This window comes from Monodon monoceros, unplaced genomic scaffold (assembly GCF_005190385.1).
Source record: "Monodon monoceros isolate NGI ecotype Baffin Bay Population unplaced genomic scaffold, NGI_Narwhal_1 Super_Scaffold_5, whole genome shotgun sequence".
Taxonomy (NCBI): domain Eukaryota; kingdom Metazoa; phylum Chordata; class Mammalia; order Artiodactyla; family Monodontidae; genus Monodon; species Monodon monoceros.
In genome coordinates, this window is record NW_021703782.1 from 78,086,707 (window position 1) to 78,102,702 (window position 15,996).

Below are 15,996 nucleotides of genomic sequence, written 5' to 3' on the forward strand. Positions count from 1 at the left end.
CTCTGTCTCTTTCACAGGCTTTTCTGCCTGCCCCTCGTGTGTTGTTGTTCCCAGGGTTCCATCTTTAGCTCACTGCTGCTCATCTGGCTATGGCGATACTGTCCACCCTGGTCATTTCAGCCTCCACTATTAATGCAGCTTTCAGATCTAATCTTCAGCACAGATGTGTTTTCTAAGCTTTTTCTTACATAGATAACTGCCTGGTGGACATCTGTCTCCACCTAGATACTCAACATCCAAAAAAGACTTCACCATCTTTCCCTCTAAATTGACTCTGCCTTCTTTTCCTACCTTTTCTGAATCAGTTGTTGACACTACTGCTCACCAGTTTACCCAAGTTAGAAACCTGAAAAGCATCCTAATTTCTCTTTACCCTCTACCTAAAATTTTCCATTTGATTTACAAATGGAAATTTGTACAAGATTACAAATTTACAAATTTACATCTAATTCTTTTAGAGTAAATTTAAATTTTTTATATTTCAAGGGAAGCTTTACCTGAGTTCCTTACCCATCCAATGATGGGTCCTCCTTTTCACTCCATTAATACCTTGTACACGCTTCTATCACTGTGCTTACATTGTTGTCGTTATCTATTTTTATGTCTGTCATGTTCTACTGGGCTTTTATTCTCTGAGATACCTAATACATAACACAGTATTGGGCACAATGCGGAATGGAATGAGGAGTGAGGAAGGTGAGGAAAGCACACGTTGATGTTAAGAATAAAAGAATTGTTATGTTACACACTTCAATACACAGAACCATCTGAATATGGGGTCTCCGCACTAAACTGTAGGAGGCAGTATTTTTTTTCTTTTAATTTTATTTATTTATTTATTTATTTATTTATTATTATTATTATTGGCTGCATTGGGTCTTTGTTCCTGCACGCAGGCTTTCTCTAGTTGTGGCAAGCAGGGGTACTCTTTGTTGCAGTGCACGGGTTTCTCATTGCGGTGGCTTCTCTTGTTGCAGAACACGGGCTCTAGGTGCGCGGGCTCAGTAGTTGCAGCACGTGGGCCCTAGAGCACATGGCCTTCAGTAGTTGTGGCACATGGGCTCAGTAGTTGTGGCACACGGGCTCTAGGGCACATGGGCTTCAGTAGTTGTGGCATGTGGGCTCAGTTGTGGCCTGCGGGCTCTAGAGCACAGGCTCAAGTATCTGTGATGCACAGGCTTAGTTGCTCTGTGGCATGTGGGATCTTCCCGGATCAGGGCTCGAATCCGTGTCCCCTGCCTTAGCAGGCGGATTCTTACCCACTGCGCTCCCAGGGAAGTCCCAAGAACTTTTGTTAGGTAAGTGATTCCTTAGAAATACTGCCTCCTGGGACTTCCCTGGTGGCACAGTGGTTAAGAATCCACCTGCCAAGGCAAGGGACACGTGTTCGAGCCCTGGTCCGGGAAGATCCCACATGCCACAGAGCAACAAAGCCTGCGCGCCACGGATACTTGAGCCTGTGCTCTAGAGCCTGCGAGCCACAACTACTGAAGCCCGCACACCACAACTACTGAAGCCCACGCGCCTAGAGCCCGTGCTCTGCAACAGGAGAGACCCCCAGCACCGCAATGAGGAGTGGCCCCCGCTTGCCAGAACTAGAGAAAAGACCATGCACAGCAACGAAGACCCAATGCAGCCAAAAATAAATAAATAAAAACCTTGAGGATATATATTTTTTAAAGTTCTTTTGGAAAGAATGAGGTTTTAATTTTCTTCTGACATTCACTAAATCTTCACAAATATTCATGTTGCAGACCAAACCTGGACCACCCAAAAAGCCAAAGACCCCTTCTGGACAATCAGCCTTAGTGTATTGCTACAACTGCGGGCAAGAAGGCCATTACGGACATGTAAGTTTAAGTGGAATTTGGGCATAAAGCGTTCTGTTGTTCAGGAGTGGTTGCTGAAAGATGAGCCCGAGTAATTCTGAACACATTTCTTTTATAAACTAATATCTTGAAGTAAGACTTAATATATTTTCAACTGATTTACTTCTATCCCTACCAGAGTAACAGATCTGTCAGAGCACATTCTTCTAAACGTTTTAAGTTTACATGCATGTTAGTCTAAAACAAATACAGCTCGTAGAATCATTCAGACAAATAATAGTAGTCAATAGAATGGTTACAGTTCTCACGAGTTCTTAGGATTACTAGTACTTTGACCCAGCCAAATCGTGATTTTTAGATTTTCTATATAGTTCTCCAGTGTCTCTGGTTTTCCCCGGTACTGTGTTCAGTTAAATCTTTACCACTCACATGCAAACCCTGACACTCGCTAGTGGAAAGACAGAGGTGCTGCATCATCAGCCATCCTGCCTACCCCACAAATGCCCCAATTCCCTATCCAACCTGCATGTGTCCTAACCCCAACTGAAAGGGCCAAACTGTGTGTGTTCTAGATACTGAGGTGTCAAAGCAGAAACTTGCTGCTCTGAGGTGGGAGTGAGTCTCCTAGCCAGTTATCTCATTAAGCATGAAACAGCAACAGCTCATCCCAGAGACAGGATGCAATAAGAATAGACTCACAGCCCATATGTTCTGGGAATCTTGAGACAGAGGAGGAAAGGCAGTGGCACAAGAAGTAGAAAATCTGTATGGAGAAATACACTCCCAGTCTCCACATAGGCTTCTAATAGCCTAGAAACCAAAATATACTAATATCAAGTCAGATCTGATGATAGAAGGTGGAAAGCACACAGAGGTAGGGAGTCTACAAAATGGATAGAGGTGTGAGCAGTAGGATGGAATGGTATTGCAGGTCACGTGTTGAGTTCTGACCATGGCACTTCACCAGTGCAGACCTCGGGGACAGAGCTCTACGATACGGGGAGAGACAAAAAGTCTGGAGAAGAAAAAGTGTGGGACAGAGTCCATCAACAGATGGAGTTTTTCTTCCACATTGGGACAGCAGGACCGTGGAGTGAAGGGATAGAATATGAAAGAGAGGATGGAGCTCTGATCCTCAGTTTTAATTTTTGCTCTACTACTGACTTAACCATGTGACTTAAAACAACCCACTTTTTCTCCCTGGTCTCCAGTTTCTTTATTTCCAAAGCAGAGAAGTTGTACAGGGAGAGCTCTCAGCACTGATTTGGTATTTCCAATGTGATCAGATCCATAGTATGGGGATACAGACGGAGGGACCTTGCAGTATAATTACCTCACTTCTATAGAAATCACACTGAAAAGCTAGTTTGAGAATACCTTGTTTTTGCAAAATTATCATCTCTAGATCTTTTACTGCTCTGTGTATTCCTCCTTGTTGCCAAAACTCAGATGTTGTTTAGCGAACATATTCACATAAGCAGTCCACTGCCACACGAATCACACAGATGTACAATTTATGCTTGCTTACCTCTTTAAAGCAAAAGGGTATAATTTTAGCATTTATGTTTGTTCAATTAAGGAAAAACAATTAGAGTTGGACACATACTGCTTACTAGTCACTCCTGTTAATGTAGATAGGAAATATATTAAAAGCATTTGGAACTTATCCCTGAAATCTAGATTTAGATAATTTTTAATTTACCATAAAGCAAATTTGGCAGCCTCATTGCTGCCATAGATGAAGAACTCTAGATTATCCACACTAATGAAGAAGATCAGTGGTGTGGCTAATCCAGAATAGTAGATAAATTATATAGCCAACTATCAATTGTCTGTGCTAATGGAGGGGACCAGCGATGTGGATAATCAAAATATAATTTACATTTAGCTTTGGAAAGTGTTTATAGTACTGTATAGCTCTGTAGAGCCACATCAGTCTAGACTGTATAGGATCCAAATAGGAGACTGGGCAGGTAGTTACAGCTGTCTGAGGGCCCCTCCCCTTCAGTTTCAGAACTTCAGCTCTATAGATGTTAATAAATAGCTTCTTCATGTGAAAGATACTCTAAGGGGAACGTGGCATCGCCCTTCCCTAATTCCACTCACTGTAACTGGGGAGGCAGGGACAATCATAAGCAGCTCCATATGAGGCAAACTGCAATAGGAAACAGTACTCACCGTGTAAAGAGACTACTCCAGGATGAGTGGGGCGCTGGGAATATATCAAGAGCTCTAGTACCTTTTTGTAATTGTAATTTGCTCTTAATATTCTATAGAATCTGTCTTAGTCTCTTCAGGCTGCTATAAACAAACTACCATAGACTGAGTGGCTTATAAACAACAGGAATTTATTTCTCACCACAACCATGGTGCAGAATCAGTGTCTTGTGAGGGCCGCTTCCTCATAGATGGCACTTTCTTGCTGTGTCCTCACATGGTGGAAGAGGCTAGAGAGCTCTGTGGGGTCTCTTTTACAAGAGTTCCACCCTTGTGATCTAATCACCTCCCAAAGGGTCCACCTCCAAATACCATCACCTTGGGGTTTAGATTTCAACACATGAATTGGGTGGGGGGATACACAAACATTCAAACCATAGTAGAATCTTAGACCCAAATCTTTTTTTTTTTTTTTTTTTGCGATACGCAGGCCTCTCATGTTGTGGCCTCTCCTGTTGTGGAGCACAGGCTCCGGACGCGCAGGTTCAGCAGCCATGGCTCACGGGCCCAGCCGTTCCACGGCATGTGGGATCTTCCCGGACTGGGGCACGAACCCGTGTCCCCTGCATCAGCAGGCGGACTCTCAGCCACTGCGCCACCAGGGAAGCCCCCAGATCTTTTATGGGTATCATTTCTTCTGGAAACTTGGTGCCACCATGGATAGTGATTTATAAAAGCAATTCTTTATGTTACCCTATAGGTTTGCCTTATAACTTTCAACACCCAAAAAAGCCCAAAAAGATCCAGAAACTCAACAACAGGTTAAATCTGAAGATAGTTGGAAGGAGGAAATTATAAAGATAAGAACCAAAATTACTGAAATAGAAAACATGATTAATAGCATCATCAAAACCAAAAGCTGGTTCATTTTCTTTTCAAAAGAAAAGAGACTTCTGGAAAAACTGCTCGAAGAAAAGGAAAAGATACAAATAAACAATGAGTGAAAAAATGTAAATAGCTTAAAATACAGTATAATTTTTTACTTAAAGAATACTGTATAAACTTCATAAAGTTCAGTGTTAGGGACTTCCCTGGCTGTCCAGTGGTTAAAACTCTGTGCTTCTACTGCAGGGGGCACAGGTTTGATCCCTGGTGGGGGAACTAAGATACTGCATGCTGCGTGGCCAAAAAACAAACAAAAAATAAAGTTCAATGTTAAATCTGAAAATGCAGCTAAAACAAATAATTCTCTGCAAAAATATAAATTAATCAAAATGATTGAAGAACAAACTTAGATGAACCAATACCACTAAAGAAACTGAATTAATAATCAGAATTCTCCCCACCAAAATATACCAGACCCAGGTAGGTTTGTAGTCAAGTGTTACCAAACCTTTATTCAGATAGATAATCCAAAGAACACCACTCACCTTAGTCTGTGAAACTATTATAACCTAAAAATACTTCAAAATATCTACAGAATGTTACCATTTTTGTGAAATCTGAACACTTCAAAGTTATACTATTGTTTATTGGGATATTTATTAACAGTAAGAGTATTAAAACATGAGAATGGCAGGCACCAACTTTAAGACCATGGCAGCTTCTGGAAAGGGAAGGAGATGAATGGGAAGTGGGAAGGAGAGTTAGACAGAGGATCTCATTATATCATTAATGCTTAGTGGGAAACAACTAAATTAAGGGTAAATGTTGATTTGATAAAGCTAAATGGTTAGGTACAGATTTCCATTACTTTATTTTCTATACTTAAGTGTATATTTAGAATGATTCCTAGTTTTTAAAATCTACAAATTATGTTTCTAAGTGTATGGTGGCCAGTTTGGTCAAGTATCTTAGAATTACAAGTTGACCTCTTGCTCTGTTGGTGGAAATGTAAATGGATACAGCCACTATGGAAAACAGTATGGAGGTTCCTTAAAAAACTACAAATAGAACTACCATATGACCCAGCAATCCCACTACTAGGCATATACCCTGAGAAAACCATAATTCAAAAAGAGTCATGTACCACAATGTTCATTGCAGCTCTATTTACAATAGCCAGGACATGGAAGCAACCTAAGTGTCCATCGACAGATGAATGGATAAAGAAGATGTACATATATACAATGGAATATTACTCAGCCATAAAAAGAAACGAAATTGAGTTATTTGTAGTGAGGTGGATGGACCTAGAGTCTGTCATACAGAGTGAAGTAAGTCAGAAAGAGAAAAACAAATACTGTATGCTAACACATATACATGGAATCTAAAAAAAAAAATGGTTCTGAAGAACCTAGGGGCAGGACAGGAATAAAGATGCAGACGTAGAGAATGGACTTGAGGACACGGGGAAGGGGAATGGTAAGCTGGGACGAAGTGAGAGAGTGGCATGGACATATATACACTACCAAATGTAAAATCGAGAGCTAGTGGGAAGCAGCCGCATAGCACAGGGAGATCAGCTCGGTGCTTTGTGACCACCTAGAGGGGTGGGATAGGGAGGGTGAGAGGGAGATGCAAGAGGGAGGGGTTGTGGGGATGTATGTATATGTATAGCTGATTCACTTTGATATAAAGCAGAAACTAACACACCATTATAAAGCAGTTATACTCCAATAAAGATGTTAAGAAAAAAAGAATTGCAAGTTGAGTATATAATGACAAAGTTATGATAAATCAGCTGAATTCTATGCAGATATTTCACATACTTTCTTCCTAAGAGGTACAGATTTTCCCCATTATCTGAAAGCAGAGCGTTCCTGTGAAACCTTTCCTAAGCCAAAGTAGCTGTAAAGCAAAGCAGCAGTTACCTTACAACACATCTTTCTAACGAATGCAGAAAATAAATGGAGATAAAGCACAGATGCTCACAGACACAGTTCAAAGCTATGGTGGCTTGATGCCGAGATGCTGAGTGTAGTTCCTGGGGGAGGAGCTTGGTGGTGCCACTCTCACTGCTCCGGGTGCTCACTGTCTCTGTATGGTTGCTGCAAAACAAATGCTAAACACTATTTTCACTTTTCACCTTTTCTTGTAAAGGTGAAAATCCTCTTCATATTTCTTTCTGCTAGTGAAAACAGGTCTTTCATAAAAGTGAAGCAGTATAAAGCAAACTTTTTAAAAGCAGGGGATACTTGTAGTTTAATTTTCTTCAGTACCTAGCTAAGAAGCACTGAACGTTTATAATAACTTTTAGGCAAGATGGCAGAAGACAGAAGCGGAAAGTTCCAAAATGAAGCCTCTTTCAAATGAAAGACATTATTTGGTTTGAGACAAGCTGAATGGATATGTGTCACAGACCAGGATAAATGAAGCCTACTACATGGGACGTGGGTCAGGCCAAGGATGTGGATTTGGAAAGTAGCAGCTACCAGAAGGCCAGAGTCAGGAGAGTAGGGAGCTGTCCTGGGGTGAGTGAGAGGAGTGATCTCTTCTTGAGTAGGGGGAGCAAAGAGAAGGGAGGTTTCCTTCAGAATTACCTAGGAACATTTTCAAGCTAGGCACAACCCACCACCACCCTGCTCCCCACCATAAGAATCACTGCCCTTGTGAGCAGTGAGTGTTGGCTTAAAATAAGCTTGCAAAAAACTACTTGTGTGGATGAAAAGGAGTAAAGGGCTAAGAATTTACCCCCACATTGAGGGTGTAAATGTGAAGAGAAGAAGAAAAGGAGAAACACTTGATGGAAGGCTGTTAGAAGAGACAGACAAGCAAAGAGCTGATAAAACATAATTTTAAATAAAATAAACCCTGCAACAGAGGAACAAGGCATTGCTGGGGGAGAGGGTTGGCAGGGAAGATTTAAAGAAGATAAGAAGGGTTTTGTAGGTAAAGAAATAAAGGAAGAAAATCCAAGCCTGAAAGACTAGCATGTAAGCACGATCGGGTGTTTGGCTGATCCTCCCAGTGTCCCAGCAAGACCACATCCTGCAGCCACAGTGTGAGTATCAGCAATGGGGGCTCGTCACTAATTACAGTGGTCCATAATCTTACAAAAAAAGTTGTCTGAACAGTGTGACCTTGTGACATCATAATTTCAAATACAATTTGCAGGAATGTACAGAAAGACGAATGTTTAACCAGACCTTTCCTACATCTCCATTCATCTACTACTATGATGACAAATACGAAATCCGGGAGAGAGATCAGAGAATAAAACGAAAAGTGAAAGGTATGTTACTAGATTTCTTACTAAATCACCTTTGCAATAGTTCCTTAATTTCTTTTTTTGCACTGTCTTTGCAAACTGCTTTGTGGGCCTTTGGTTAGGACAGAAAATGTTTTTAATAGTTACTATAGAAACTGGAACTTTCTTTTTTTTCTTTTTAAAAAATTTATTTATTTTTGGCTGCGTTGGGTCTTTGTTGTTGCACGTGGGCTTTCTCTAGTTGCGGCGAGTGGGGGCTACTCTTTGTTGCGGTGCGCGGGCTTCTCATTGCAGTGGCTTCTCCTGTTGCAGAGCTTAGGCTCTAGGCACGTGGGCTTCAGTAGTTGTAGCTCGTGGGGTCTAGAGTGCAGGCTCAGTAGTTGTGGTGCACGGGCTTAGTTGCTCCACGGCATGTGAGATCTTCCCAGCCCAGGGCTCGAACCCGTGTCCCCTGCGTTGGCAAGTGGATTCTTAACCACTGCGCCACCAGGGAAGCCCGAAACTGGAACTTTCTTGATCTCCAGAAATCAAGCACCCACTTCCAAAATCCTGTGTTTTAATCTATTCACTGTGAACATTTTTCTCACATAATGATCATTTTAGAAAATGTCCAGAAAATACTTACATCCATTTATGCATGCAGAGTTTTTAAAGCTTCCTTTGAGATTTTTCTTTTAGACAGATAATTATGTTCTCCCTCTTTATATCTCTAGTATTTTTCAAGCAAAGAAAAGCTTGCCCTGCTAGGTGATTCCTGGAGCTTCCCCAAAGAAGTCATTTTTTATTGGCCACCATTATGAACAGAGCTCCAGATCCACGGCCACCCTCCATCTCTTTATTTGCTGTTGATAACATAATGTTCTTTCTCACCAAATTATTTTATAATTTAGGCTTATTTTCCCTGCCACTCTTCTTTCTTGCCGTATGCTTCACAGTGGTTTACAAAGTTACTTTTTTTGCTTTCAGAACCAAATAGTTCTATATTTTTCAAGTTAACTCATACATTGTTGACCCTTGGCCTTTTCATTATTCTCTTCCAGACTCTCTCTGAGTTCAGGTCCTTTCAAAACGAAGATAGTAATTTTGGAGGAAAGTAGAGGAATTACCTCTCAACTTCTGCATATTTTATCTCTCTATGTAGAGAAATTATAGTACAAGAAGATAATGATTAGACAACTAAATTTTTAAAAGATTACAAAGAAATGCACCAAAATGGCATCTCTGGATTAAAGGGTTGTGGATGCTTTCTCTGTTATTTTCTCTGTACTTTTCTGTATTTCCCAACTTTTCTTTAATGAGCATTTATAACTTTTATAATCAGGGAAATATCCTTTGTTCTCCTTTTTAATTAGTTATATCAGCAACTCTGTGGCACAGATCCACTTTGAGGCTCACTATATTGGACTTTATATTTTATACTGAAGTCTATAAGTAATTACGGATACTTACTTTTGCTCTATATTCTAGAATTCAGTTTTGTCCCCTAAGTATACTACTTCGCACTCTGTCCCATTTTTTTATTGGTGACTTCTTTAATCTTTCAAGGTTCTGTTGACCTTGGTTTTCATCCCTCACTGTAACCTCATCTCCCACTTATCCCATCAGAATCACTACCATCAGACGCTTACAGTAAGAGTGCCAAGTCCTGATAAAATATAACATCAGATCTGGCACTTAAACCTCTTAGATACACAAGTGTGTGCACATGTGCACACTCAGTCTCTAAGCCAGTGATCTCTACTCTGGAGGAATAATCTGGAGGAATAATCTCCTGTCCAGTATGGCATCCACCTATAAGTACTGTGGCCAGACTTTATCTTCAGAGTATAATTGAAGTGTCATATGAAACCGTCAAAAGGCCACATTATACATCTTGCTTCACCTTATCATCAAGGGCTGTCTCTTTATCACTGCAGGAACTTGAATTGGTCACACGTGACTTTTCACAAAGCTGACATGATTACTGCTCTCACTGGTCCCTGTCTCCCTTGTTGAACCTAGTTAAACTGTATTGAACAAAATAAGTATCATTGGATTTCTGGATGTTTTCCATGTTTAGAAATATAGAACTACAACCATTGAATTTTTAGTGAGTGATTTTTTTACCTTAGTAAGGGCTCTTTAGAATGTCATATCATTAATGCATTTAAATGTCTGGCTTCCCTCTCTGCTAAGTTATTCACAGACCAATGAAAGCTCTGCATGGAGTTGCTGAATATGCAGAAATACTTTATGTTTTCCAGAACTTCAGAAGAATGGGGACTTTCCAAGGCAGTTCAAGAGGCCTCATATGGAAGCAGCAGATAAGAGGCCCCACCGTGATATGAGGAAGAGCCATGCCTCATGGAGAAGTAACACGTGGCCTCAAGAAAAGAAAGAAACCCAAAAAGAAGCCATGAACAGGACCAGCAGAGAGCGTGAGAAGCACAGGAAGGCTGACAGGTGTCATGAAGTGGATGAGGACTACCGCAGGGGCCCCAGAGTCCACTCTTCTCCTGGCACTGTCAAAACCCAGAAGCCTCACAAGCCCTTTCACCACTCATTGCATTACCACAAGCCAAGAGAAGACAGGCTGCCCAGAGAGGGCAGGAGGGTCAGGCATAAGAAAAAGGAGAGCTGTTTGGAGGATGATGACAATGATAATTTATTTCTCATTAAGCAGAGGAAAAAAAAGTCTAAGCTGTGAGTTAGCTTCTGATTTGGCTTCCCAGTGTTTGGTCTTCATGTCTACAACATCCTGGCAATATTTGTATTACCTATGACTAAATAAAATGAGGTTTTTGTTTTTGTTTTTTTAATCTCAGCCATACCTAGAGCTATTGAACAAAGTCCTTGGAGATCTCAGTTCTCTGTGTCCAACAGGTTATTAGGTAAGAAAACAAAGATAAACTCAGACTTCCCCTGTTCCAGGACGTCATTTTTATTCACTCAGTACCCTAGGGATAGGAAGAATTAATCTTTTCATACAAAAAAATTTTTTTAATATTTTGAAAAAATAAAAAAGCTCATTAAATGTATGCAGTGTATGAAAATTAAATCCTTGCAAGAAGATAAATTAATGCTAATATGAAAAATTCATCACTTTTTCAGCATTCCTTTTTTTTTTAATATCGGAAAGGATAATAACTATATATCTAAATCTGGCTTTTCTTGCTTCTGAAGCTGGTGTCAGAATCTTACTTTGGTCAGCGTATCACAGGCTGAAAATGAGGGTGTCGTCATTGAAGCACTGAAGAGACAGGGAATTGGGTTTTAGAGCAAAATACAAGTAAGGAATCCATCCAGAGTAGATGTTGAGAAACAGATTTCCTGAAACAAGTGAAAAGAGTCATCAAAAATTTTAACTTAATCACAAGGAAGTCATTTTTACAGCCATACTTGAGGAAGACTGTCCCTCAGATATTTAAGATGAATATCATCCAACTTAAAAAATTGTTTTGGGGGCTTCCCTGGTGGCACAGTGGTTGAGAGTCCACCTGCCGATGCAGGGGACGCAGGTTCGTGCCCCAGTCCGGGAAGATCCCACATGCCGCGGAGCGGCTGGGCCCATGAGCCATGGCCGCTGAGCCTGCATGTCCGGAGCCTGTGCTCTGCAACAGGAGAGGCCACAACAGTGAGAGGCCCGTGTACCACAAAAAAAAAAAAAAAAAAATTGTTCTCTTGGGCTTTTTAACTACCACAGAGTTACACAGAAGTTTTTATACTTGTGAACCTTTTGTACTTATCAGAGCCTAATGTTAGAATAAGAAAAATAAAATGTCTGAAATAGAGTAAATAAATTTGTCTACTATGTAAAAAGACAATGAGAGTTTGAGTAGTGACAAAGGGTGTACTTGGGTTGGACAAGTAAGTAAAGTTATAAAATCTCTATAAACTGGGGTCAAATGCCCTTACTGTGCCCAAGCACTAGCTTTATGCCAGAATAAAATGAGATGGAGTAACAAAATGTTTCTCCATGTTCTCCAACAATTGGAATCTTAAATTTGTGTTTTCCTCTTTGTGAAGTACACAGTCTGCTGTATATCTGGTAGGATTAGCTCTCTCTTCTTTTGGAGGGCAAGGGAGAATCTCTCCTCTAGAATCAGACTTGGTGTCTTTAGTTTACCACCTTCCCTGTGGCTGCCCAGCTTTCAGCTAAGTGTCAAGCATTCGTTGTGTGTTGGTGGTTGGCTTCCTAACATCTACTGGGATTGTTCTGACCCTAAGGTAAGTGGGCACAGTCTTTTAATACCCTGCTAAAAGTGGCAGCCATGAAAAATGGCTTCATAGAGTGGTAAGCCTTGAGATAATTGGCATTATTTCTTAGTAGAACCTGGGACAGGTGTGGCTTATTACTGATGTGGTGTGACTAGCATTCCTTCAGATCTGAGGACCTCTGCTTTCAGGGCAGAAGTGGGATTGCCTTTCATACTTAGAAAATTGTTTGGAGGAGGGAAGAAATGAAGCTCTTCTTCTATTTGTTTCTGCACATTATCTTCTTTTTCCTCCCAAATTTTATTTTTTTTTATTAGACAAACATTTTGTTCTGGGGTATAATTTACCCTTCAGGTCCATGCATTTATATGCAGATAGGAAAGGAGGCTGAGCTACTTCACTTTGGGGCATTAGGATGATAAGGAAAGAACAGAAACACAAGAGGAGCTTCTGCTCCATTCCCTCTTCATTGCCCTTGGCATCTGGCTCTTACACCAAGTGTTCAGTTAGTCAGTCTACTCACACACTAACTTTCCATACAAGAATGGGGAGTTTAAAATATTTAGTGATTTGACAATCAAATAAGACTTTAAATGGATAAATGTGGTTAAGAGAAAAGGAGATGTCCCAAACAATAAGGATCCACATAGTTGCTAAGATTGAGAAGACTGTAAACATCTTTTGCCTCTGGTCCTACTTTGATTAGAAAGAAACAGCCTGAGTAGCTCCTTTCCTGGATTCTAGCTTGATTCATGTTTGGCTTTCTTAGAGCACAGAGAAACCGTCTCCCATTTTCTCAATGGAAAGCCTTGCTTTCATGGACCATGCTACTGGCAGTGCCTATTATTTCAGAACCATGCTATTAACAGTGCTTATGATCAGCTCTTTATTTTTATGTTATACAAGGAGTACATATTCTTTTTAAGGGGGAAAAATATTTTTAAAAATTTTTTCTAGTTACCATTTGTCATCATACAAAGTTATTACAATATTATTGACTGTACTCACCATACTGTACATTTCATCCCCATGACTCATTTATTTTTTAACTGGAAGTTTGTACCTTTTTTTTAAAATTGAATTATAATTGACTTACCAATTATATTAGTTTTAGGTATACAACATAATGTATAAAGTGATTCAGTACTTTATACATTACAAAATTATCACCACGGTAAGTCTACTTACCATCTGTCACCATGCAAAATTATTACAATATTATTGACTATGTTCCCTACGGTGTACATTACATCCCTGTGATTTATTTATTTTATAACTGGAAGTTTGTACCTCTTAATCTCCCTTATATATTTCATTCATTCCCCCCACCTCTCTCCCCTCTGACAATCACCAGTTTGTTCTCTATGAGTCTGTTTATGCTTTGTTATGCCTATTTCTTTATTTTGTTTTTTATTCCACATATAAGTGAAATCATATGGTATTCACCTTCCTCTGTCATTTATTTCACTTAGCATGAAACCCTCTAGGTCAATCTGTATTGCTGCAAATGTCAAGATTTCATTCTTTTTTATGGCTGAGTAATATTCCACTGTGTGTGTGTGTGTGTGTGTGTGTGTGTGTGTGTGTGTGTGTGTCTGTATCACACCTTTATCCATTCGTCTATTCATGGGTACTTAGGTTGCTTCCATATCTTGGCTCTTGTAGATAATGCTACACTGAACATAGTGTTTTCAAATTAGTGTTTTTGTTTTCTTTAGAAAAATATCCAAATAGGGGAATTCCCTAATGGTCCAGTGGTTAGGACCCCTCACGTTCACTGCCAAGGGCCTGGGTTCAATCCCTGGTAGAGGATCTAAGATCCCAGAAGCCACATGGTACAGCCAAAAAAAAAAAAAAAAATCCAGAAGTGGAATTGCTGGATCATATCTATCTTCAATTTTTTAAGGAACCTCCATGCTGTTTTCCATAGGGGCTATACCAATTTACATTCCCACCAACAGTGCATGAGAGTTCCCTTTTTTCCCACATCCTTGCCAACAACTTGTTATTTCTTATCTTTCCGATAATAGCTATTGTAACAGGTGTGAGGTGATATCTCATTGTGGTCTTGATTTGCATTTCCCTAATGATTAGTGATGTTGAGCATCTTTTAATGTACCTGTTGGCCATCTGTAGGTCTTGTTTGGAAAAATGTCTATTCAGGTCCTCTGCCTATTTTTTAATCGGGTTTTTTTTTTTATATTGAGTTGTATGAGTTCTTTCTATATTTTAGATACTAACCCCTTATCTAATACATAATTTACAAATACCTTCTCCCAATCAGTAGGTGGCCATTTTGTTTTGTTGATAGCTTCCTTTGCTGTGCAAAAGTTTTTTAGTTTGATGCAGTCCCACTTATTTATTTTTTGCTTTTGTTTCCCTTACTGAGAAGACATCCAAAAAAATATGGCTAAATGACAAAGAGCATGCTGCCTATGTTTTCTTCTAGAAGTTTTACAGTTTCAGGTCTTATGTTTAACTGTTTAATCTATTTTGAGTTTAGTTTTGTATATCGTGTGAGAAAGTAGTCCAGTTTGATTCTTTTCCATGTAGCTGTTCAGTTTTCCCAACACTGTTTATTGAAGAGGCTGTCTTTTCCCCATTGTATATTCTTTCCTCCTTTATCGTAGATTAATTGACCATGTAAATGTGGGTTCATTTATGGGCACTCTCTTCTCTTCCATTGTTCTGTGTGTCTGTTTTTGTGCCAGTACTGTATGTTTTAATCACTGTAGCTTTACAGTATAGTTTGAAATCAGCATGATACCTCCAGCTTTGTTGTTCTTTCTCAAGATGGTTTTGGCTATTTGGGGTCTTTTGTGTTTCCATATAAATTTTAAAATTATTTGTTCTAGTTCTGTGAAAAATGGCATTGGTATTTTGATAGGGATTACAATCTGTAGATTGACTTATTAATTCTTCTGATCCATGAGCACAGTATATATTTCCATTTGTTTGTGTCATCTTCAGTTTCCTTCATCAGAGTCTCAGAGTTTTCCAAGTACAAGTCTTTTACCTCCTTGGTTAGATATATTCCTAGGTATTTTATTCTTTTTGTTACAGTTTTAAATGGGATTGTTTTCTTAATTTCTCTTTCTGATAGTTCATTGTTAGTATATAGGAACACAAAAGATTTCTGTATATTAATTTGTATCTTACAACTTTACTGAATTCATTTAGTAGTTCTGATAGTGTTTTGGTGGCATTGTTAGGATTTTCTATGTATAGTATCATATCATCTGCAAACAGTAACAAATTTTACTTCTTCCTTTTCAATCTAGGTTTCTTTTATTTCTCTTTCTTGTCTAATACTGTGGCTAGGACTTCTGGTACTCTGTTAAATAGAAGTGGCAAGAGTGGGCATCCTTGTCTTTGTCCTGATCTTAGAGGAGGTGCTTTCATGTTTTCACTGTTGAGTATGATGTAGGCTGTGGGCTTGTCATACATGGCCTTTATTATGTTATGTTCCCTCTATACTCACTTTGTGGAGATTCCCTGGCGGTCCAGTGGTTAGGATTCGGCACTTTCGCTGCCAGGGCCTGGATTCAGTCCCTGGTTGGGGAACTAAGATCCTGCAAGTTGCGTGACATGGCCAAAAATAAATAAATAAATGTTAAATTTTGTCAAAAGCTTTTTCTGCATCTGTTATATGATTTTTATTCTTCA

At 39.6% G+C, this 15,996-nt stretch overlaps 1 protein-coding gene across 3 annotated transcripts in view; it reads left to right on the forward strand.

Annotated features, from left to right (window-relative positions):
- The window catches only part of ZCCHC7 (zinc finger CCHC-type containing 7), a 233,908-nt gene extending 221,969 nt beyond the window's left edge, over positions 1-11,939 (forward strand). For all 3 annotated transcript variants that reach the window (XM_029201323.1, XM_029201325.1, XM_029201324.1), the window contains exons 7-9: positions 1,755-1,850; positions 8,043-8,160; positions 10,380-11,939. In XM_029201323.1, the coding sequence (XP_029057156.1) occupies positions 1,755-1,850; positions 8,043-8,160; positions 10,380-10,822 (657 nt within the window). In that variant the 3' untranslated portion in view covers positions 10,823-11,939. The remainder of the gene's footprint in view (positions 1-1,754; positions 1,851-8,042; positions 8,161-10,379) is intronic.
- Positions 11,940-15,996: the final 4,057 nt, after the last annotated feature.